Raw genomic sequence first — 26,403 nt, forward strand, 5'->3', positions numbered from 1 at the left:
GTTCAGGCAAACTGAATTACTCCATCTAACGTTGGAAACAGCTGAAGACACTGGATGTTGTAATATCTATGGGCCCCAACAACACTCCAGCATCATTATTGAAGACTTGTGCTCCAGAATTTGACACACCACTAGCTAAGCTGTTCCAGTACAGCTATAACACTGGCACCTACCCATCAATGCAAAAATTGCACAGTTGTGTCCTGTGCTGAAAAAGCAGGACAAATGCAACCTGGCCAATTACTGCCCTGTCAGTTTACTCTCTGTCATCGTTAGTAGAGTATTGGAAGAGATCGATGACAAGGTTCTGAAGTAGGACTTAGGCAGCAATAACCTGTTCATAAGACATTAAGACAGAAGTGCAGAGGTAGACCATTTTGGTCCAGTTAGGTCTGCCCCATTCAATAAAATTAGGACTCACCTGAGAATCCTCAACTCCACTTTCCTGCCTTTTTGAGTGTAACCTTTGAATCCCTTTTTGATTAGATATCAGTCTCCACTTTGTTTCTTAGTGACCAGTATCAGTATCAATAGCCTCCTGCAGTAAGGAATTCACTGCCTTCTGCATGAAGTTTATTTCTCCTCTCTCTCCTAACTGGGCACCCCCTTACCTCTGGTCCTAGACACTCCCACAAAGAAAAACAAACTCTCAGCATCTAAGGGTCTCAGCATCAACGAGTGCAGGACCAGCCTACTCAAACGTTGTTTAAAGAAAAAATCCTTCCATTCCCAGCATCAACCTGGTGAACTTCTTCAGGGTTGCCTCCAATGTCAGCCTATCTTTCTTTCGATAAGGGGATCAAGGGTATTCACAGCATTTCAGCTGTGGTCTAGCAAGTGCCTTGTATTGTTTTAGCAAGGCTTGCCTTTTTCATATATATATATTCTGTTCCCTTTGAAATAAAGGTCAGCATTTCGTTTGCCTACCCTTGCATACCGGTCATTCTGTTATAAATGCATTTTGTCAATACAGATTCACTGTAACGTGATTGACAAATTGGGAGCACTGTTTCTGCTGCACACAAACTTTTAAAACATATGTTGATTGTAACGCAATTACAGCACCAACACTTTTAAGTGCTGTTTCTAAAGCATGATTTTTCTATAACATGGGGTTGCAACTATCGTGTTATAGAAGAACTGACTTGTACCAGCTTTCTGTGGTTCGTGCACAAGGACCTCCAAATCTCCATTGATGCAGCTTTCTGCCAGATTTTAATAGCCTTACATTTTTCCACATTGCATTGCATTGCATCTACCAAGTTTTTGACAACACATAACCTGTCTATATTCCTTTGTCATCCTCACTGCTTGCCTTCCAGCATTTGTCATCCACAAACTTGGTGACAGTAGAGCCACTTTCCCTCATACCAAGTCATTAATATATATTGTAATAATTGTAGCTCCTGCACTGATCCCTCTGGAACTCATAGAAACATAGAAAATAAGAGCAGGTCATCAAGCATCTCAAGTGTACTTCATCACTTATGATCAATAGCCTGTTCCTGCTTTTCCCCATATCCATTGATCCCTTTAATACTAACTGGTACATCCGATTCTTCTTGAAATCATAATTTTGGTCGCGCCTGCTTTCTGTGTGAAGAAATTTCTCTTCTCAGTCCTAACAGGTTTATCCTGTATTCTTAGTCTGTGATTTCCCTACCATTGAAAGCATCCTTCATTTATAAGGGCCGCACAGTGGCTCAGTGGTTAGCACTGCTGCCTCACTGCGCCAGGGACCCAGGTTTGGTTCCATCCTCTGGCGACTGTCTGTGTGGCATTTGCACATTCTCCCCGTGGCTGAGTGGATTTCTTCTGGGTGCTCTTGTTTCCTCCCCCAGTCCAAAGATGTGCAGGTGAATTGGCCACATTAAATTGCCCATAGTGTTAGGTGCATTAGTCAGAGGTAAGCATAGGGAAGGGGAATGGGTCTGGGTGGGTTACTCTTTGGAGGATCAGTGTGGATTTGTTGGGCCAAAGGGCCTGTTTCCATACTGTAGGGAATCTAATCTAATCTTGCCTATCTATTCTTGCTAGAATTTTATAGGTTTCTTTGAGTTCACCCCCTCACTCCTCTATAACCAATTCAACCTCTCCTTGTATGTCAGACCTGCCACCCCAGGAGTTAGTCTGGTAAATTTTGCTGCACTCCCACTGTAGCAGGGACATCTTTGGATAAGGAAACCAAAACTGCACATGTTCCAGATGTCTCAACAAGGCCTTATGTAATTGCATCAATATATCACTGCTCATATCCTCTCATTTTAAAGGCCAGAATAACATTTATTTTCTACTCCTTATTTTTGGACATTTTTAAGTTGGGTTTTAAATTTTCTCAATCCTCAGTCTTTCCATTTTTTTGATTACTGGTCATTTTGCAATTTGGGTTCCACAGCATTTGGTTGAAACATTGAGAAAAGAGCTGAACTCCAGAAGTGAAGCAGTATCAAGGCAGCATTTGACTATGTATGTAGCCCTAGCAAAATTGGGAGTCAGTGGGTATCAGAAGAATCATACCGAACACACAAGATGGTGCCAGTTATCGGAAAGCAAGTATTGCTATGATATCAGTGCAGGGGTTGATTTAGTCTTGATTTTCAAAAAGGAATTAGTTAAGTATTTAAGGGAACAATATTTGCAAGGCTTATGGGTAAGTAGTGGATGAATAATAAAAACTGATTTGCTATATGTTGCGCCAGCCATCTTCAGCTAATTCATCAATGACCTTCCTCCATCAGAAAGTCAGGTTATGAAGTTTGCTGATATTTGTGCTGTATTCAGCATTGTTTGCCACTCTGAGCCATGTCCAAATGCAAGAAAACTGCATAGCTTCCAAGCTTGAGCTGATAGCAGTAACATTCTCACCACACAAACTTCAGGTATTGACCATCTAATAAAGAGAATCTGACCACCTCCCATTGAGGATCAATGGCTTACCAACATTGTCAACATTTGGAGGTCGCTATTGACTAGAAACTGAACTGGACAATCCATAAAGCTACTGTGGCTATAAAAGTAGATCAGAAGCCAGGCTAGGAATTCTGCACTGTGTAACTCTTTTCTGGACTTCTTGATCCCCATCCGCCATTGACAGTGCACTCATCACCTGTAATGATGTACTGTTCACTTGCCTGGATTGGTGCAGCTCCAACAAGAAGTTGACATCATCCAGGACAAACCATCGTGCTTTATTTAGCATCCTTTTCACCTCTACATTCACACAGTGACAGCATTGTGCATCACCTGCAACATACACAAAAGCAACTCATCAGGCCTCTTTGCCAGCATTTTTCAAAGGAAGGACAAGCAACGTAAAGCATGGGAGCACCACCACGTTGAAGTTCTCCTCCTGATCGTGTACCATCTGACTTGGAATTGGATCAGTGTTCCTTTACAATTATTGGGTCAAAACCTTGAATTCCCTCCCTAACAGCTTTGCAGAGGTACGTACGCCCAAGGACGACAATGGATCAAGAAGGCTGCTTACTGCCACTTCACGGGCAATAAGTACTTGCCTAGCCAGCACAATCCAGATTCCACAAACGGACAGAAATGCTAGTTTTTTTTAGTCGTGTGTTGTAATTATTAAAGCATTATTAACTTGTTTAAAAATGGTTCTTCCCCTCAGGAGGCAGATATTATTTATTGTCGTGTGCTAAGGCATTTTCTATAAGTGAATATGGAAATTGCAGCATGGATATGACTAATTCCAATAGTAATCCACTTTCTTTTGTAGAAGATTCCTTTTAGATACAAGAAAATATAGGTATCAGCTTTCCATTTTAACTCAAGTAATATTTGCTTTTGTCATCAACATTATAACTCTGTAGATAATCCTTTTGTATGAAGGCCATTCTTTAATAAATTCAGTATGCTAACTGAACTAATTAAGTGTTTGGTCTCTTGTGATTGTACTTTTACTCCTTCTCTGTAGATGCAATGCTAGCTGGAACTCACCAGATTTTCTTTTCTTTCAGTTCTTGCAACAATAGCATTTGCCTTTCTGCTACTTCCAATGTGCCAGTATTTAACAAGACCCTGTTCACCTCAGAACAAGTAAGTTTATAATTCAATGTGCTATATTCACAGTGAACTTTGAGAATGGTTGTACTTTTTATTTTGTTGACTCTCATTGATTATTTTGCCTTTTTCTCCATAAGGAAAGAATTAAGTCTTCTGCTTGCTTGCCTTAAGTAGCATTTATAGTTTACTGCAAAGGTATATTTCATGTGTACTGTTTAAATCTGCTTATTTTCTGAATGGTTAGTTGTGTGAACTTATCAAAGATCCCAGCGCTGGAGTTAATTTAAAATGGAAAAATTTGCACTCAGCAACTCTACAGAATCTTTAATTACCAGTGAGTCAATAAAGATGAGAAAAATTTTGCATTTGTGTAGCACCTTTTACAACCTCTCTGTCATAAAACATTAGCCAATGGTGAACATTTGAATTGTGCCCACTCTTTTAATTTAGGAAGCGTGGTACCAGTTTGCACACAGCAATCCTGTATGCAACAGTATATTAAAAAAATCAAATATGCTCCTGTTGTGTAAACAGGGATAAAGATTAGTGTGGATTGCATGAACTCCAATTCATGCAATGTAAATTGTTCTCTTTTGAGCTTTGGCATTATTGTGATTCAGCCCTGATTAATGCAAGGCTTCGACAGCATGGTTCTTGCTACTGTTCAGGTTGAAATGTTTCTCTTGAATTTGGAAATACTGGTTTAATTTTATTTCTCTCTCCGCAGGTTGGTGCATCTTCCACACATCTATCCTATCAAATCCCTAAAACCTATTATAAAGCCACCAGTTTGAATATTGTCTTAACAATGAGCTCAGTGTTGGATTGCTAGAAAATCTGTCTCCAATGCCTCCATGTTTTTCATATTTGACTTTTGTCCCCTACAGTTTGTAAAGCTGTGATGCACAGCAAGGTGGAATGTGTAATGTACAGATGTAGGTACTTAATATTTAGTAAGATCATTGCTGGGTACAGATGGAGCTGGTGAAGTTCTAGAATGTCTTCTTTTTTGAGGTCACTCAGCACTGTGGACAAAAGGACACATTAATTTAAGAATGATGCAGGCCCTAGGTCTAGCTCCATTACAAACATTGTGGAACGGATTTGCAGAAGTCTCAATTCACTTTGTGTCAGGGCTCTTGTGGTGCAATCTTCTCTTGTCTTCCTCTGGGCCAGAAGACCTGGATTCAAGTCATACTTGTTCCAGAGATGTAACATCTCTGAACAGGTTGATGAGAAAGTATCTTGACTGTGTGTGTGTTGCACTTCCTCCCACAGTGTCCTCTCTCTCCTCACCCTCTTGCCTTCCAAAGCTGCTCCTCATATCCTCATAACCTGCTGCTTCACCCTTGCACATTTTAGCTACATTTTCATAAGATTGTTTCTCTTAATTTAAAGCCTATTAACCTTTTGGCCATTCCACAAAACCTTTATTTACTGGTAAATAAATAAAGAAAGAAAAATAGAAATTATATTTATTCAGTAACTTTCACAACCTCGTCTCAAAATATTTCCTAGCCACTATGGAAAAATTATTAAAATGTTTTAATTTTCTTTAAATGGCAGCTAATTTGAACACAAGAAATACCTTCAAGTAGCAATAACATAAATGGTTTTTGGTGTTTGTTGAGGAATGTTGTTTGACTGGTGAACTGGAGAGAGTCATCCTGCTATAAATCAAATAATGCATGGAATATTTTATCTGCACTTAAATCAAGAGTCTCATCTGCCCTCTCAAAATCTTAAGTGAAAGATGGCAGCTTTGCTGCACTGAAATGTCAGGCTAATTTATGCCATAAAGCTTTGTAAACCCACTGCCTTTTGAACAAACTGGGAATGCTACTACTATGGGAAGGGCTGATACTAAATTATACAGGTTTGTTTCTTCTAGTTTGTAAATAACTTGTTCACGTTTGGTTGGGATATGCGATCTGTATAAAGTAAATATAGAAAATGAGATCATCTTCCCTCATGCCCTCGACTATTTATTTCTCTCTCCTTTTTGTTCATAGTTGCTGTAAAGAAATTGTTTACTATACTTGTCTGTGGTTGGATGAGAATTTTGGAGTGTCCTGGAGTTGCACAAGGCACAGTATCGTTACACTTTTTAAAAATAATATTTGTGTGCCTAAATCATAAATTGCCAGAAAGGCTTTTGGACAACCATTCCTTAATTTAAAAAAAAGTTATTTCTTTAAGTAATTTTGGTGCATGATCAGAGTTGCTTTAAAAAGAAAAAAGTAGTTTGTGCCATATTGTCATAGAAATGCGTTTGTATTTGTGGATGTATTGCATAGGTTACTGTGTTCTATTTGGCTTCACAATGGGGAAGTGTGTTTGTGGGCATGGTAGCTCTATATTCACAAGAGACTTCGAGAGCAAATTTAAGGCCCAAAGTATTATGTTTTTATTATTAGTAATCCTGTTTCCTCATCTAAACAAAAAATTGCAAACCTTTGTGACCAGACAATACTTTGGTGATGAAGGATCTCTGCCAGTCTGTGTGCATAACTTCGGCTGTTGATTTTCACCTCTTCTGATTCCACAACTGTTTGGCTGCTTCACCCTTTCCCTCCAGAGTGCCTTTGTCTGCCTAATGCAGCAGTGCATGCCTACTGCCGAAAATGAGGTTGAGTGAAGTGCAGCATGAGTGGGGGAGCAATAAAAACCTAAATAAGAACGATGAAAAAAATATGTCATTGGGAAGGAGAGAAACTCAACTGGTGAGGGGGAGTGTAATGAGTACATGAGAGAAAATTGATAAATGAAATCATAGACTTTGCTTTGAGGAGTGAATTTAATGCCTCAGAGCACTGCAATGGTAAATTTTATTACCATAATATGCCAGGTGATATTCTGATGCATGATATCATAATTATTTGTATTGTATTGACTTCTAAAACTGCTGTTGTTCTTAAATTAGTGATTAGGTCAGTGATTAGTGGTTTTCATACACAATGGGCAATCATTAAACCTTCTGCCTCTGTCCACTAATTAAACACCAGTTAAGATAAATTCTTAATTTTATGTAATAAAAATAGAATTTGGCCTGTGAAGCTGCAATATAAGTATGGATATAATTATAAGCTGATGTAATCATAGAGCACAGTTCCCCAAACCCCAGCAAGCCTCATGGAATCTCTCAAAGTATTTTAAACATAATTGCTCACTGCCAGAAGTAGTCCAGCCTAAAGTAATAACCAAGTACACACTGGAAATACTCAGCATGTCTGGCAGTATAAATGAAGAGTGCAACTGCCATTTCCCGACAGCTGCTGCCAAATGTCGTGACCATTTCCAGCATTTTGTTTTTATTTCAGATTTCCTATTATTGAATATTGTTGAAGATAATTTGGTAACAGAGTTGGCCAAAGTGGACTGAAAGAGAGAGTTCAGTAGGAAAGACCGTTGATGAACAATCTCAAATATTGAGAAATTGGATATTTGCTGATTGTAATTAACTCAGCGAGGAAGAAGGATTTCAAGAAAGGCATAAACTTACCATGGTTAGCCAGACTAATTATGGATAGTATTAAATTGAATGAATAAATATACAATATGACAACAATCAATGGTAAAACCAAAGATTTCGGTAAGTTTTTAAAAATGTCAATAGAAGATGGAGAAAAAATAATGGAGGAGAAAAGAGACAGAGGGCAACCTAGCAAGTAACATAAAAACAGATAGTATGAGCTGCTTTAAAGATAAAAAGCAAGAGAGACACATTAGTAAACATAAGTGCCTTATAGGATGAAGCTGTGTAAACAATAATGGGCAATCTGGAAATGGTATAAGAGTTGAATAAAAACTTCACTCACCTTTCACAGTAGTCGGCATTAATAGCATTTCAAATATATTAAATGGGTGGAGTGTACAACATGAAATAAATATGTGAGCTGTCACTGGAGAAAAACTACTCTGGAAACTCGTGGGGCTAAAGACTGACAAGTCCCCTAGACCTGATGGGTTGCTTCCTTAAGATATAAAGGAAGCAGCTGCAGAGGTAGCGAATGCACTGATGTAATCCTTAGATCTTGGGAAAAGTCACAGTAGATTGAGAAAACAGCTGATTAACACCCTTATTCATAAAGTGAGGGAGACAAAATTCTAGAAGGTAACTACAGGTCAGTTAGCTTAACATCTGTCATTGGGAAAATGGTAGAGTCTGTTATGAAGGTTGTAATAGCAGACCATTTAGAAATGCTAAGTATGATCAGGCAAAGTCAGCATGACTTCATGAATGAGAAGTCATGTCTGATAAATTAATTGTCTGTTACCTTCTCAAGGGGTGCTGAATAGGAAAAAAAGGGAGCCAGTGGATGTAGTGTATTTGCATTTCAAAAGGTGTTTCATAATGTACCCCAAATTAGGCTACTTAATAAAATAAGAGCCCTCCGTGCTAGAAGTGATATATTAGAAGAATAGAGAATTAGCTAATTGGCTCACATGGAAATATTTCACCCGTTGCTAGTCAGAAATCTGCAATTCCCTCCCTAATAACATTGTGAGTCAACCCACAGCAGGTGGTCTGCAGCGGTTCAAGAAGGCAGCTCACCACCACTTTCTCAAGGGGACCCAGGTATGGGCAATAAATATTGGCCAGCCAGTGATGCCCACATCCCACTAAATGAATAAAAAACAAATTGGCAGAAAATTGGGATAAAGAGGGAATTTTCAATATTGCAGTATGTAATGAGTGAAGTACCCAAGGGATCTGTGCTGGAGCCACAGTTATTCGTTACAGCATTAATGATTTGGATGGTAGAAGTCAATGTAATATTGCCAATTTTGTAGATGATACAAAAATAGTTGGGAAGGCATGTGGTGAAGATGAGTCTACAGGGGGGAATGTAGACAAGTTAAGTGCGTGAGCCAAAGTTATTAGATGGAATATAATGTGAAAAAACATGAAGTTCTGTAATCTGGCAGGAAGGATAGAATTCTTAATCTTATATAAGTAGGGAAAAACTGCAAAAAGCTACAGCACAGATGGATTTAGGGGACCTCAAAAATGAAGCACAAAATGCTAGCATACATCTTCAGGTACTAGGAAAGTCAAATAGAATGTTGGCCTGTGGTTCAAAGGGAATAAAGTATTTTTAAAAAAGAGGAAGTCTTGCTAAAACTATATAAGGCACTGCTCAGACCATAGGTGAATACCGTAAACTATTTTGGTCCACTTATCTAAGGATATGTATGCTGGCTTTGCAGGTACCCCAGAGGAGTTTCACGAGGTTGATCTTGGATATGGAGGGATTTCCTTATGAATAAATGTTGAGTAGGTTGGGTCTGTATTTATTGAATTTTAGGAGAATGAGAGCAGACATTGTTGCAACCTTATTTTCCCTGAAGGAGTAAGTCTGTGGGTGTCTTTACTGCAGAGGGCTGTCGAAGCTGGGATGGACATTTTTGATCAATTTAAGGGAATTGAAGGTTGAGAATAAGGCAGGAAAATGGAATTCATGATGATCAGATCAACCATGTCTAATTGAATCATGAGGCGCACTCTCTGGGCAAAACAGCTAACTTTTGCTTGTGTCTTATGGTCTCCATAGAGTCATACAGCGTGGAAACAGAACCTTCAGGCCAACCAGTCCAGACAGAATATAATTCCAAACTAAACCAGTTCCACCTGCCTGCTCCTGGCCCATATCCCTCCAAACCTATTCATTTTTTCATCTTTGTGTCTTTTAAATATTGTAATTGAACCCACATCCACCACTTTCGCAGGAAGTTCATTCCACCCACAAGCCACTCTGTGTAAAAGATTTTCCCCTCATGTTTTTTTTAAAATGTCTCGTTTTACCTTAAAAAAATATGCCAGGAGAAAATGAAGTCTGCAGATGCTAGAGATCAGAGTCGAGAGTATGTTGCTGGAAAAGCACAGCAGGTCAGGCAGCATCCGAGGAGCAGGAGTCGACATTTCGCGCCAAAGCCCTTCATCAGGATATTTCCTGATGAAAGACTCTAGTCTGAAACGTCGATTTTTTTTTTTCCTGCCCTTCTGATGTTGCCTGACCTGCTGTGCTTTTCCAGCAACATGCCCTCGACTTAAAAATATGCTCCCTAGTCTTGAAATCCCCCATCCTAAAGAAAAAACAACAACCATTAACTATCTATACCCCTCATTATTTTATAAACTTCTATCAGGTCACCTCTCAACCTCCTACACTCCAATGAAAAAATGTCCCAGCCTATCCAGCCTTTAATTTTAACAACAATCTTCCATACCAAACAATGTCCTGGTAAATTTCTTCTGCACCCTCTCCAGCTTAATAATAATCTCTCTATAACTGGATAAACAGAACTGGACACCGTATTCCAGAAGAGGCCTCACCAATGTCCTATACGACCTCAACATGACTTCCCAACCCAGTACTCAAAGGACTGAGCGCTGAAGGCAAGCGTGCTAAATGCCTTTTAAATACCCTGTCTATATGTGATACAAACCTGAGAGAATTTTGTACCTGCACCCTGAATCCTCTATTGTTCTACAGCAAGGCCCCATGATTAATTCTCTAAGTCCTACCCTTGTTTGTTGTACCAAAATGCAATTCCTTGTATTTATCCAGATTGAACTTCACCTGTCATTTTTCAGCCCATTGACCCATTTAATCAAGATCCCTTTGTAATCTTAGAAACCTACTTTACTGACTATTATGCCACCAATTATGGTGTTGCCTGCAAACTTAGTAACCATGCCTCTTTCATCTCTAATTGCCTCAAAGTATTAAGTTACATTTGATTATGTTCCCTATTAGATGTATGATATTAAAATGATTGATCACAGACTCTGTGATTTCGTGATTTCTTTTTAGATGTTTAAGAATAAGTCCAAGTATATGAAGACCAGTTTACCAACTAAGAGCAAACAGGAATAAAACTGAACTTCCTGTATTGAATTCCTCAATAATACATGCAACCTTACTACTGCAATTAGTAAAAAGCTCTTCATAATCTTCTCTGCACCATTTGATAATGTTTTGTCATTTCATTTGGTTTTTATTCCTGCCATGATGCACTTCTATGTATGATGGCCAATCTCCAGAATTTTTGATAAGTTGCCAACGGGTTTTGGTAATGATAGCTAGGTTTGTGCCATAGAGCGAAACTCAAATCAGGAAGTCTCCTCATTTTAGTGGATACTTCCATTGATGTCACACCTGTTTCTCTTCCAGGGAAGAGTGGTGGAGGGGTGAATGAAATCAGGCTCACTGGCCCCAGAAGAAATATCAATGCAAAAAGGTGGGGAATTGTAGAGGTAGACCAGTTCGAAAGTTCCTCTCAATTCGGAACTGGCCCCGATCATAGAATCTTCATGTCACTTTGCTGTAGTATTGTATTCCTCTGAGGAATGACAAACCTCCTGCCCTTTCCATGACCCCAAACAGCTATGCCCTGCCCTTCTCCATAAAGTGAGATAGTACCACCCCTGCATGCACCCCCTCCCTTTCAAGGAGCTATTCCTGCCCATCCACACTTAGCCTGTCTGTGGTGCTGCTGCCTCCACCACCTACTCTCTCAGCAACCCCCCACCACCACTTTTGTGGAGCTACTCACCCCACTTCACTGGACTGATTTCTTTCTCCCTCATACCCCAACATGCCTCTTCTATGATGCAGTAGATTCAGCACAAGTTATTGACAAGTGAAGAATTGTGCTGCTGCCTCTATCCCTTGCTCCAGTTCCTTGGACCAGTTGTAGCATTCTCCTGCTATCCAGACTCCTCAATAATTCACTTCACCCTGGGGTTTCAATTTGAATCTCTCCTTGTGAAACATGTTGTTATGTATGCAACTATTTACACAATGTGCACTACTGTTAAACAACCAGGTAGACCTTCTACTCTTTCAGACCCAGCTTCAGCAAGTTACTCAGCCCCCAGCAGGCCACTAACAAAATTTGAAATCAAATGGTCAATGGAAATTTATAGAACACAAATGTATCCAAATATCACTATTTGGAGTGGTAATGGACACCAGAAAGTGGATAAAATCATGCAAGAAGGGCAGATGAGTCTGGACTCTGGCCAGGCCCAGGCGCAGACTCGTAAGATCTTCTGGTTCCCTCACTCTCCCTTGTCCCATGCAAGTGGTCTTCACATGTTAGGACTGTCAAGCTGAAGAATAACCCAAAATGTAAAACACCCCTTTTAAGGAAATAAATTGTGGCTACAAATGAAAACATTCAACATAAAAGTGAAACATAGTTTCCGCTAGGCTGAAAAACTGTATGTGGCCTGCACCTAGTGAATGTACTCAAGCTCTTCTTGCATGGAACCGCCATATGCAACATTCTTCACTCAAGATTCCTGATAGCGCAAGGACCCCTTGTAGGGGGTAGATTTCCTAACCACTCGTTAAATTACCTGCGGTCTTGTCTGAATGCCAATGTATCTCATGCTCCATGTTAATCTGGCCAATAATTGTCCAATGTGTGCGATTTGTAGTCAGAGTGAAATTCCTAATCGTGTGTCTGTTAACTTGAAATTTAATTGTTTCTCTATTTTATTATGTTGTGTGTCCTCTGCTCTAAATTCAAAATACTTTGCCAAGGTGGGAGTGTTGAGGTATGAGACAGATAAGCTGAAAGAAATTTGACATACATTGTATTGACCCATTGGCAGTAGTGCCAACAATTGAAAAAGATGACTGCATCTTAAATGATTTTGGTTGTGGAAAACCACTGCTGTTTTCTACGCCTGTGACTAGTAACTGCTTCACGTAGAAGAAGAAATGCACATCCATTATACCATTTAGTGATACCAATATTTTCATTATTTTAATTCTTGCTTTAGTGGAATAGATCACTGAGGGAAAATTTTTTTATGTACTGCACAACTCCTCCTCTACACGGGACTCAAGTGAGAAAGTAAAGAATTTTCAAGTTAGAAGCTGCATGTATTTCATAGTGCAGGAAGAGGCTGTTTGGTAGGAGGCCAATTGCATCCTACCAGACCCAACCCTCCAAGCTATCCCTCTAACACCGCAAACCATAGCTAATCCATCTAGCCTGCATATCAGGGAGGAAAGCAAAGCATCCAGTGGAAACCAACACAGATGTGGGAGAATGTGCAAATGTATCAGACTTGCAAGGCAGGAATAAAGCCCTGGTGCCTGTCGCTGTGATGCAACAGTGCTAACTTACTCAGCGTTGACTTCTCTACATCCTGATGCTGTCTGCCTTGCTGTGTTCCTCCAGCCTCCTGTTGACCAGTGCTAACCCCCTGAGCCACCGTGCCACTCAAGCCCCCATTTCTGTAATGCCTTCTTGTAAATATCCCAAATAGTATTTCAGCCATCAGATACCTTTCTGAGTACGGCCACTGTTTTGCAAGCAAGTGCAATAGCCAGATTTCACAAAAATCTCGCATAAATAGGAAGGAAATCTAGAAACATAGACAATAGGAGCAGGAGGAGACCGTTCACTCCTTTTCAGCCTGCTCTGTTGTTCATTATGTTGATGCCTGATCATCCAAGTTGGCCTGCTTTTCACCATATTCTTTGATCTTTTTAGCTCCAAGTGTTATACATAACTCTTTCAAATAAGTGTTTTGCCCTTGACTGCTTTCTGTGGTAGCAGAGTTCACAGGTTCATTACTCTGGATGAAGAAATGTCTCCTCATCTCAGAAACAAGATGGTTAACTAGCTAACCTAACTTTTACTAATGTTACCTGAGGGCAAAACAGGGACCATGAAATGGAGCAAACTCCCATATCCTTGTAATAGTACTTTGAGATCATTAATGTCACTGCAACTGAGAGGTGATATTAGTATCCAAACAATAAACGGTGCCAGTAGTGAGACGGCATTGCCTAAATATTACACTGTGTGTTTAATTTAAAACTAATTTGTTGTGGATTTTTGAGAATATTTTAAGATTTAGGTGGAGGCAATGTATTATTGCTGATCTAGTAATTCAGAGACTCCGGTAATGCCCTGGGGACTTAGCTTCAGATCTTACCATGGGAAATAGTGGAGGCTGAAATTGTAAATTGAAATTCTGAAATTGTAAATTGAAATTCTGAAATTGTAAATTGAAATTCTGAAATTAGATGTGTAATGATGAAACAATTGGTTGTTGCAAAAACAAGACTAGTTCACTAACCTCCATTTAAGGAGAGTAATCTGCAGACCTTACCTTGGTTTAGCTTGCATCTGACTGCAGGCCCAAAGCACTGCTCTGAACCTATAGCTGCCCTCTGAAACAGTCTAGCAAGCAACTCCGTTGTATTATACTGCTTAAGATGTTTCAAAACAGGAATGACACTGGGCAGATCATCTGGCACTGAGGTAGGCACCAGAAGCAACAATGGCACATCTTCAAAGCATCTTTCCTAACATCCGGAGATGAGTGCCCAAAATTGGGTGATCACCGAATAATTGAGCAACAACTGGCATGGTTATACTCTCAGAATCGTGCCTTACCAACAATGTCCCAGACAGCTCCATCTCATTTCTTGTCCCGCAGGCAAAGTGGACCCAGCAGAGGTGGTGTACACTAGTATACAGTGGGCAGGAGTTGCCTTGGGTTCCTCAACATTGTCTCTGGCCCAGACCCAATGGTTGGTCATACCCTCCATTCCACCATTAAAATCACACCAGAGGATCAGCCCTGTTCCTCTGAAGTGAACATTAAGGCATAACTAAAAGTTAAGTTTCAGCCTGGTAAAGTTCCATCACAGAATTATTTGTACGCATCACAGTACGAGCAGTAAGTGATAGACAAGGCTAAGTGATTCCACTGCAAACTGATCAGATCACAGGTGGGCAGATCTGATCAATCCAATTGTTAATGTTGGTGGACAATTGAACAATTCGCTGGAGAGTAAGACTCCACAAATATCCCATCCTCAATGACGAGAGCTCAGTACATTAGTGCAAAAGATGAGGCTGAAGAATTTTCAACAATCGATGCCAAGTCGATCTATCTCCGCCTCCTCCAGGAGTCTCTATCATTACAGGTGCCAGTCTTCAGCCAGTTTACTTCACTCAATGTGATGTCAAGCAAATTAGCTGAAGGCACTGGATATTGCGAAGGCAATGGGTCCTGATAGGGTTCTAACAATGGTACTGAAGACTTGTGCTCAAGAACCTGTTACTTTCCTAGCCAAACTGTTCCTATACAGATACATCAATGGTAATTACCTGACAATGTGAAAAACTGTCCAGGTATATCCTACACACAACGTAAAGACAAATCCCACCCAACCAATTATCACCCTCTACTGCTGATCATCAATAAAGTGATTGAAGAGAGAAACAAAAATGCTATCAAGCAGCATTCTGCTAGAGCCAAACAGTTCCTGACTTCACAGCCTTGGTTCAAACATGGACAATGGGGCTAAAATCTAGAGATGAGTGAGTGAGGGTCCTTAACATCAAGGCTGCATTTGAGCAAATGTGACACCAAGGGGGGAGGGGGGTGGGCGGGATGTGGTCAGTGTAGTTTTCCATTGACCAAAAGCTGATTGGGTGAGCCATATAAATTCTGTGGCTTTAAGGGCAAGTCAGAAGTGAGGAATCCTGAAGCAAGTGCCTTGCCTTTTAATTAAGGCACATATCTGGAATGTAATAGACTACTGTGCACTTGGCTGAATGACTGCGTTTCCAGTAGCACTGAACACGCTTGATACCATACAGACTAAAACAACCCGCATGATTATTATCATGTTCACAATTATTCACTCCCTCCACCACCAATGAACAGAAACATTCAAGAGCACCATCTACAAAATGTAATTCATCATAGCACCTTGTTTGCACCTTCCAAGCCCATGATCACTGCCAACGAGAAGGACGTGGGTAGCAAATACAATGAGAACATCACCTGCAAGTTCTCTTTCAAGCCACTCACTATTCTGACTTGGACCAGCCTCCCTAACTGTATTTTGGGCGTACTTACACCAAATGAACTGCAGTTATTCACCACTGCCTTCTCAAGGACATCTAGGGATAGGTAATAAGCAGAGGTCTAGCCAGTGATGCCCACACCCCACTAATGCATTAAAAATACTTGCATGGGCAATTATTATAGGCAAAACCTCATAAATGCAACAGCTGGAGAAAGTTTTTTGCAAATGTGTTGGTAACTATGAATATGTGAGGACGCTTTGATTTAGTGCTTTCAATTGAATCTTTCATGGATTATAGTAAAAATAGTCTTCATTCTACTACTTTGGAGGAAGATTGCAATTCCATAATCAATTTGCAGCAATAGCATTTGGTGTCAGCTCCCAGTGGTAGTGGGGACAATATGATCTGTTTGACTCTTTTCTATTTGGTTGATGTAAAAACTAATGGTAAATTCCTATTCTATTTTTGTTTCAGAATTTCATTTGGCTGCTGTGGACGATTCACTGCTGCTGAACTACTGTCATTTTCCCTTTCAGTAATGCTTGTGCTTATCTGGGTATTGACAGGGCATTGGCTACTGATGGATGGTGAGTGAAGCAATCTGTGGGTGAATGCCACCATTTTGAAACTTGTGCTGTTTCCTCAGTATGCTGTTTCTGTTTCATGAAATTGTCAATGACACCCAGCTGTGCTGATCATCAAAACCTTTCTCAGTGCTGTGGTAAAGATTTGACTGCGTCAGACACTTGCCAATGATGTTGTGAAAATTGTTAATGTGATGTGCAGTTTCTTGAAATTCAATAAGGGATTCAAAAGGGGAAGAGGACGGATATGTGGAGGAAATTCCTGCTGATAAAGCAAAGGATTAAAGAACTGAAACTCGGTTTACTTCCTATTATACATTGTAGTGTAAAGTGAGCATTGGAGCTTCTCCTGAAGATAGGTGACGTGAGGATGCTGTCAGCCTGTGATAATAATAACTAAATGATTATCTCCAGTTTAGCTCCAGTTTATAGATGCCATCTTGGTTTTGTCTTGTTCAGCTATGAGAAGGAATAGTTCTAATCTGAGTGTTTTACTGTTGAGTTTCACTTATGAGGACCTGTTGGTACTATAACTTTCATATTTAACATCAGCCTTTGAGATAAGAAATTGCAGTGCCTTATTGTGCCTTAAGCTATTTCCATTAAGTTGAAGGCAGTTTTTCATTTAAAAAATACTCTGAACCTTATTGCTAGACTGACTGGGAAGTATTATCTAGAAGCTACATATAAGAATGTGCTTTTAACATCCAGAGCTCTTAGCTACCATGATTGTCAAAACGTCATACAGCACGGAAACAGACCCTTCAATCCAACCAGTCCATGCCGAACATAATCCCAAACTAATTTAGTCCCACCTGTTTGCTCCTGGACTAGATCCTTCCAAACCTTTCCTATTCGTGTATCTATCCAAGTATGTTTTAAATGTTGTAATTGTACCCACATCCACCACTTTCTCAGGAAGTTCATCTACGTCTGGTCAGCATGGATGGGTTGGACTGATGTTTCCATGCTGTATATCTCTGACTCTGTGTACCACCCTCAGCGTAAAAATTAAGTCTCTCTCCTCTCACCTTAAAAATGTGCTCCCTAGTCTTGAAATAACACATTCTAGGGAAAAGGCAACAACCATTAACTCTATCTATACCCCTCATTATTTTATTAGCTTCTATTAGATTGCCCCTCAACCTCCTATGTCCCAGTGGAAACAAAGTCCCAGCCTGTTCAGCCTTTCTTTATAACTCCAACTTTCCAAACCTGGCAACATCCTGGTAAATCTCTTCTGAATACACTCCAGCTTAATATTCTCCCTATAACTGGATGGCCAGAACTGGATGCAGTATTTCAAAAGAGGCCTCACCAATTTCCTATATTTGTGTTGAAAGTCTAGCTCGATGCTGCTGAATCTTTGTCCACAATTCCAATTGGAAATGCCAACATGGATGCATGTATTAATTGGGGAGGATGGTGGCAGTGCAGTCGTACAAGTTAGTGTAAGTTCTGCTACTTATCACTTGTAAAGAACTCTTGGTATGTGGGTATCCTGCATTTACCGTTCCTAATGGCTCAGGTCAGAGAAGGAACATGGATCTAGATTTTCTCGGGTGACAAGTATTTTGATGTAGGTTTGAAACCAAGTTAACTCTCTGGCACATTTGGAAATTACTTGAGCGCTAGTCTGAAGGAGTTAGAACAGTTACTACGGGGCTGGGATTCTACCCGGTTGTCGAGGTAATATGTCACCTGTTCATTTGGATATATTAGCACTGGTTGAGTAAATGTCAGGCAGATTATCAGTGCTTAAAATGACAACAGCACTGGTCTAAAATTTTTGAGGTTTCTTGTAGTGGCAGATAGATGAAATGGATTATAAAAATAAATTGTTGCTTAAAGCTACTCCTAACTCCATTTCTAGGCTTTGATTTAAAAAAAATTGTTGTAGTGTCCCCCGTGAGTAATAAGTTGGTAATGTTGTTAGTGATGTTATGCTGAGTTTTTAAGTTTAAGTAAAATTACTGTCACTTTGCGCAAACATGTGGCAGGCATAGATTTATGTTTTAATAAGTGCAGACATGGAATAAAACCTTAAGTTGCAAAAACATATATTGCAAACAAAATGTGACTGGAATCATGCAAAAAGATTTGATATTTACAAGTCTACTTTAGATGAAGTAAAAAAACATATCAAGTCAGTGGCTAAGAAAAAAAAATGTTGTTTTGACTTTAGTAAGATCAGACCATCACTAGTGTGTTTAAAACATCTTTTTTTTTAACTATTATGTCAGTTTTTGCCCATCCCAACCATTGAGTGTAAACGTGCAATATAATTACCTACTCCCACAGAGATGACACCTTGATTTTGTATATCTCCACTTTTTGATTAGATTAGATTACCTACAATGTGGAAACCAGCTGATTGGCCAAACAAGTCCACATGGACCTTCTAAGAGTAACCTACCCAGACGCATTCCCCTACCCTATGCTTGCTTCAAAGAAATCCTCATTCTGCACCCGACTCTATATTGTTTTGCTTCCTAAACTGCCATAGATTTCATCATAGCATTGTATCAATGTGAAGACAATTTATAATTTTAAAATTTGAACAGAATTTTATGTGCAGTCATTACCTTCTGACTTGCTTTTGTATGAAGGTTAGGTACGTTTGACCTTTTACACATAATAATGTCCTGGGCAGTGTTACCGAACAAAGATCTTAGGGTGCAGGTTCAGTTTTTGAAAGTGGATTCTCAGGTAGGTAGGATTGTGAAAAAGCCGTTCAGTATGCTTGCCTTTATAGGTCAGTATATTTAATGTAAAAATGGGAGGTCATGTGTACAGGACATCGGTTAGGCCACTTTTGGAATATTGAGTACAATTCTGGTCTCCCTGCCTGTAGGAAAGATGTTGTGAAACTTGAAAGGCTTCAGAAAAGATTTGCAAGCATGTTGCCAGGGTTGAGGACTTGAGCTATAGGGAGAGGCTGAATAGACTGGAGTGTTAAAGGCTGAGAGATGACCTTTGTAGAGGTTTAAAATACGGATATGGATAGGGTAAATAGCCAAGGCCTCTTCCCCAAGGTAGGGAAGTCCAAAACTAGAGGGCATAGGTTTTAAGGTGATTAGATTAGATTACTTACAGTGTGGAAACAGGCCCTTCGGCCCAATAAGTCCACACCGACCCGCCGAAGCGCAACCCACCCATACCCCTACATTTACCCCTTATCTAATACTATGGGCAATTTAGCATGGCCAGTTCACCTGACCTGCACATCTTTGGACTGTGGGAGGAAACCGAAGCACCCGGACGAAACCCACACAGACACTGGGAGAACGTGCAAACTCCACACAGTCAGTCGCCTGAGGCGGGAGTTGAACCCGGGTCTCTGGCGGTGTGAGACATCAGTGCTAACCGCTGTGCCACCGTGCCGCCCACAGTCTATATCTTCTGTGCTGTACAGTTCTATGACAATTTGGTTTTCATTCTTTGTGTAGAGACGTGGGTTATTGGAAAATATTCTCTGCAGGATGTACTTTTAATCACAACCTAACTTTTAGTTTAATATCTGCTAATCATCACTTAGTTAATAATGTGGAGTGATTAATTAAATTTCATGCTGTTCATTTCAAACAACCTTTATAGTTTTACTGCAAAATAGTCGAGAGAAATTGAATGAAACAAACATGCGCCACCCTCTATGTGGAAAAAGTTGCCCCTTAAGTCCCTTTTATATCTTTTCCCTCTCACCTTAAAGCTATGCCCTCTTCTGGACTCCCCCACCTCAGAGGAGGGAGAAGACAATGTCTATTTACCCTATCCATGCCCCTCATGATTTTATAAACCTCTATAAGGTCACCCTGCAGCCTCTGGCACTCCAAAGAAAATAGCCCCAGCCTATTCGCCCTCTCCCCATAGCTCAAATCCACATAAATCTTTTCTGAATCTTTTAAAGTTTCACAAATCCCTTCTTTAGCAGGGAGACCAGAATTGAATGCAGCATTCCAAAAGTGGCCTAACCAATGTCCTTTACTCTGCAACATGACCTCCCATTTTCTATACTCAATGCTCAGACCAATAAAGGCAAGCATAACAAACAGCACCTTCATTGTCCTGTCGACCTGGAACGCAACTTTTGACAAGCTATGAACCTGCACTTTAAGGTCACTTTGTTCAGCTCCCCACTTATCATTAGGTGTCCAGACTATCTCCAAGTGTATAAGTCCTGTCCTGATTTGCCACTTCAAAATGCAGTACCTCACATTTATCTAAATTAAACTCCATCTGCCTTTCCTCAGCCATTGGCCCATCTAACCAAGATCCAGTTGTACTCTGAGGTAACCTTCACTGTCCACAATATCTCCAATTTTGGTGTCATCTGCAAACTTACTAACTATACCTTCTATGTTCGCATCCAAATCATTTATGTAAATGACAAGTCTGAAAAGCAACCCTTCACCGCCACCCTTGGTATTCTACCTTCGAATTAATTCTGTATCCAAATGGCTAGTTCTTCCTGTATTCCATATGATCTAATCTCGTTAACCAGTCTACACTGAGGAACCTTGTTGAACACCATACTGAAGTCCATATAGATCATGTCCACCACTTTGTCAATCCTCTTTGTTAGTTCAAAAAGCCCAATCAAGTTAATGAGATGTGATTTCCCACGCACCTAGCCATCTTGACTATCCTTGATCTGTCCTTGCCTTTCAAAATACATATAAATTATGTACGTCAGGATTCCCTCTGACAACTTGCCCACCACTGATATTCTATACAGGTTCTTTGTAAAGCCTAGATTTTTGTCATAACATCTTTGCTTTTCTATTGCTTTGGAAAAGCCTTGGAATGTGAAAAGTTTTTTTTAAATTGCAGGCTTTTGTTTCTAGTATCTAGTGTGTCAATGTTTTGATACAACTCCTTTCAGCAATTTGTTAATGTACTGGAAATTTTTCGACTTTGGGCAGTATCAGGGACCCTTAATGGTTCTATACTTCTTTGCCTGCCTCCAGTTCTTCTGATGGTTTTGATTTCTGCTGGATTGTTAGTAGAGAGATGTTTTGGGTTGTTCCAATGTGGAGAACATTATATCCAAACCAAGCAGGACCTCACCCACTGGGTGTTTGCATGGACTTTCAACAGTGGCCATAGAATTATGGGCAAGTGGAGGTCTTTGCATAGTGGAAGTTTGGAGTGGAAAATTTTGACTTCAGTTCTGATTCTGCTTAGCTGTATTAACTCAGGACAAATCTGGAACCTTTGTGATGTGGTCTGTTAACATACACATTTTAAAATTGCTTGTAAAGAAAAGTAGGCATCACCAACTAAGCTTGCACTTACTGCATATCCTGGATTGCTTTCTAGAAGGTGTTCAGGAGCTGTTATTGAATACCTGAGCTCCTAAAGTATAGATGCACCAAAGTGTTGCTGACCCTTTGGTCCTTGAGTGTAGTGCTATAATGAGAGTCACAGAACCTGTCTCTGTGATAATGAAGGAATAACGCTATAATTCCAATCAGGATGATGCCTGTCCTGAAAAGAACTTGGTAGTGTTTTTGTACATCTGCTTAGGTGGCTCAGGTTATGGGTTTGGAAGGTATTGTGAAGGACCATGATGAGTTGCTGCCGTACATCTTTTAAAAGGTATACATTGTTGCCACTGTATTGGTGGTGTTGGAAGTGAATGTTGAAGGAACTGGGTAGGATGCTAATTAGGTAGGCTGCTTTGTTCTGGGTGGTGCTGTGCTTTTTGAGTACTATTGAAGTTGCTCTCATCTGGCAAGTATTCCGTCAAACGTAAACATACATGTTAAAAGTGGAGTAGGCCATTTGGTTCCTTGACCCCATTCCGCCATCTTGTTGAGTGGCTGATGTGATTACTCTATTTCTTCCTCAGCCTTGTAACTTTCACCCCTTACAATTATTGAGAATTTGTTGTCCTCTGTCTTACAAGTATTGAAAAACTGTTTTTCCAGTGTCGTCTTAGGCCCTCTATAAGAAAGCAATGTTCTTTATCTCTGTCCTAAATGGGCAGCCCTGCATTTTAAACAGTGACTTCTAGTTGTCGATTCTTGTAGGAGAACAAACGTTCTTTCCACATCCATGCTGTCAAGATCCCTTATCTCTTTTCTCAATCAAGTCCACCTCTTACACTTTTCAGCTTCAGCAGATACAAGACTAACCAGTCCAACCTTTCCTCGTAAGACAACCTTTTAATCCAGGAATTAGTTTGGCAAACCTCTGAATAGTTCTTGACTTATGACTTGGGGATAAGCTTTGAGAGTAACGTACTTCAAAATTCTGACGACCTGTTGTAGCCACAGTATTTGTATGACTGATACAGTTCAGATTCTGATTGTTGTAAACACCCAGGATGTTGTTAATTTGGAGTTCAACAATGATAATGCCATTGAGTGTCAGTGGCGATTGTTAGATTCTTCTCTTGTTGAAGAGGGTCATTCCCTGGCAATGTTACTCGTCACTTATTACCTTAAACCTCTTGTTCAAATGCCTGGATATGGGGTTGCTTCAATTTCTGAGAAAACTGATGCTGACCACTGCAAACATCGGCAAAAATTCTCACTTTTGACCTTTATCATGAAGGGAAGATCATTGAAGCAGCTAAAGATAGTTGGGTCTTCAAGATAAATGACCTTAAACTGGCAGATGGAGTTTAATCCGGGTAAGTGTGGACTACTGCACTTCGGACGATCAGATATTAAGGAAAAGTATACAGTTAATGGCAGGACTCAGAACAGCATTGATGTGCAGAGGGATCTTGAGGTTCAAGTCCATAGCTCCCTGTAAGTGGCCACACAAGTGGATAGGATGGTAAAGAAGGCATATGGCACAGCAGCTCCTCCAACCCCCACCTGAAGCGTCAGCGTCTCCACCTCCTGATGGTGTCTGCCTTGCTGTGTTCCTCCAGCCTCCTGCTTATCCATTTTGCCTACTCTACTTGCATTGATAGATCTATCCATTTAATAATTCATCAATCCTCCTTGGCACTATATTTGAAGGGAAGAAATGAATATCCATTTTTTGCTTTCAAAGATACTAGCAATTCTGTTACCTTTTATCTTTTCACCCAGTGCATTGTGGATCATAATTCTGTGTGTTTTGAAATTTCTTCATGGCTCCTTTTTTTTTTTGCAATCATCTTAAATCGCTGTTCTCTGACACTGGAAACAGTCTTGCTTTATTAAAACTATTGTTTTTTAAAAAATTCAGGAGTATCACTACTGTTGTCAAATCTTCTCAACTTCTCCCTGTTCTTGGAAGAATATTACCATCTTCTCATTGCTCCTGAAATTTTTTGTGCCATTCTGAACTTTTTTTTTCCAAAACCCGGCGATCCTTCAGTGTGGTACCTAAAATTGGCCACTCAACTTCAATTCAGGCTGAACCAGTGATTTACAAAGGGTCAGCATAATTATTTACTTTTGTGCACAATGCCTCTGTTAACATCGGCAAGGATCCCAAATGCTTTTTTTTTTAAACAGTTTTTACAACTTGTCCCACCACTTTCAAAGACTTATGTACTTAGGTCTAGGAGAAAGTGAGGACTGCAGATGCTGGCGATCAGAGTCAGAGTGTGGTGCTGGAAAAGCACATCCTGATGAAGGCTTATGCTGGAAATGTCAACTCTCCTGCTCTGGATGCTGCCTGACCACACTCTTACACTTGGTCTCTCTGCTTATTCCTGACCCTTCTAAAAAAAGTCTGTACTATTTAGTTTATGTCGGCTCTACTCATTATTTCTATCAAAGTATCTCACTTCATTGACACTTTTCTAGTAATTCTATTGATTTGTCTGCCCATTTCATCATCCTGAATTCTGCTACTGTCTACCTCATTTTTTACTACTCATATTCTTCCATGTTAATTCTGTTGTCATAGTTAATTGTAACTCTTGTTTACTTTGCTTTGTTTACTTAGCTGATGAAAATTTGAATTAATGGTTGAATACAAGGCAATTATTGTCTCTTTGGGGTAAACCAACAAGAATAACAACTTGCACACATGTAATACCTTCAGCATAAACCACGCCAAGACATGATTCATTTGGACCATAAAACTGGATTGATGTCGTCAATTTTAAGAGCTATGCACCAAATCCTTGATACGCACAGGGGCATAGAGGCATGGACTAGCCATGGATAACACACAGTGCAGATACTGCTACAACGTAACTTACCAGTCTACTGTGAAGCACCATGCAATCAGTCTGGACAAGTCTGACACAAACATAAAGAGAAAATAAGAGCAGGAATAGGCACTTGGGCCTTCAAGCCAGCTCTACCATTCAGCATGATCATGGCTTATCATTCAACTCGTTACTCTGTTCCTGCTTTCTCCCCATACCCTTTGATCCCATAAGCCTTAAGATCAGACATTTCTGTGGCTGTCAGCGAGAAATCAGAATGGCTGCCTCCCTGATATTAGGATCAAGGATATCTCTGAGAAAATGCAGAATATTCTCCAAGGGGAGAGGGGCTAGCAGGAGGTCATTGTACACATTGGAATAACAAGTTGGGAAGGGAAAGAAATGAGATTCTGAAGGGACAATATAGAAAGTTAAGCAGGAATTTGAAAAGGAGGTCCTTGAGGGTAGTAATATCTGGATGACTCCCAGTGTAATGAACTAGTGAGGGTGGGAATAGGAGGATAAAGCAGATGAATGCATGGCTAAGGAGTGTTACAGGGGAGAAGGGTTTACACTTTTGGATCATTGGAATCTCTCCTGGTCTAAAAGTGACCTGTGTTAGGGGTGGGGTGGGGTGTGTGGAGAGGGGGTGGTGGTGGTGGTGGTTTGGTGGAGGGGGAGTGGGAGCATTGGTTGGTTGTTAAGGGATAACATTACGACTGTACTTAAGATATTCATGGAAATAGGTCCAGGCAAGTTACTGGTGAAACTGAGAAACAAGAAAGGGATGATAACCTTATTGGGATTGTACTATAGACACCCCAATTGTCAGTGGGAAATTACAAAACACATTTCTAAGGAGACCTCTATTATCTGTAAGAATGATAGGGTGTTAATGATGGAGGATTTTAACCTTCCAAACATAGACTGGGATTGCTATAGTGTTAAGGGTTTAGATGGAGAGGAATTAGTTGAGTGTGTACAAGAAAATGTTCTGATTCAGTATGTGTATGTACCTACATGAGAGCATGCAAAACTTGACCACGTATTGGGAAATAAGGCAGAGCAAGTGACTGAGGTATCAGCACTTTGGGGCCAGCAAAGTGATTCTATTTTTTTTAAAATAGTGATGGAAAAGAATATTCAGAATCTAAAAGTTGAAGTTATAAATTGAAGGAAGGCCAATTTTGACAGTATGAGGCAATAACTTTCAAAAGTTGATAGGGGCAGATGTTTGTAGGTAAAGGGACGGCTAGAAAATGGGAAGCCTTCAAAAATGAGAGAACAAGAATCCAGAGACTGTAAGTTCTTGTTAGTTTTTCCTTTCACTCTGGTAGATGTTGGGAATGCTGGATGACAGGAGAAATTGAGGTTTCAGTCAAGTAAAAAGGAAGAATATGTAAGGTTTAAACAGCAGAGATCGAGTGAATCCTTAGAATATTAAGGCAGTTGGACTGTACTTAAGAGGGAAATCAGGAGGGCAAAAAGGGGTCATGAGATAGCTATGGCAAATAATTTAAGAAGAATCCCAAGGGATTTTACAAATATATTAAGGACCAAAGGGTAGCTAGGGAGAGAATAGGGTCCCTCAAAAATCAGTAAGGCAGCCAACGTATGAGAACCCAGGAGATGGGGGAGATACTAAACAAGTATTTAGCATCAGTGTTTACTGTGGAGAAGAACATGAAAGTTAATGGTGACATCTTGAAAAATGTCCAAATTACAGAGGAGGTAGTGCTTGGATGTCTTAGGTGCTGGACAGATAAAGGTGGGATAAATCCTCCAGATCTGATCAGGTGTACCCTGGAACTCTGGGGGAAGCTAGAGAAGTGATTGCAA

At 40.1% G+C, this 26,403-nt stretch overlaps 1 protein-coding gene across 1 annotated transcript in view; it reads left to right on the forward strand.

Annotated features, from left to right (window-relative positions):
• Positions 1-26,403, forward strand: part of sppl3 (signal peptide peptidase 3) — a 205,687-nt gene that overhangs the window by 122,134 nt on the left and 57,150 nt on the right. The window contains exons 5-6 of the mRNA XM_060843725.1: positions 3,978-4,056; positions 16,354-16,466. Coding sequence (XP_060699708.1) covers positions 3,978-4,056; positions 16,354-16,466 — 192 coding nt within the window. The remainder of the gene's footprint in view (positions 1-3,977; positions 4,057-16,353; positions 16,467-26,403) is intronic.

The sequence above is a fragment of the Hemiscyllium ocellatum genome, chromosome 24, assembly GCF_020745735.1.
Source record: "Hemiscyllium ocellatum isolate sHemOce1 chromosome 24, sHemOce1.pat.X.cur, whole genome shotgun sequence".
Classification (NCBI taxonomy): domain Eukaryota; kingdom Metazoa; phylum Chordata; class Chondrichthyes; order Orectolobiformes; family Hemiscylliidae; genus Hemiscyllium; species Hemiscyllium ocellatum.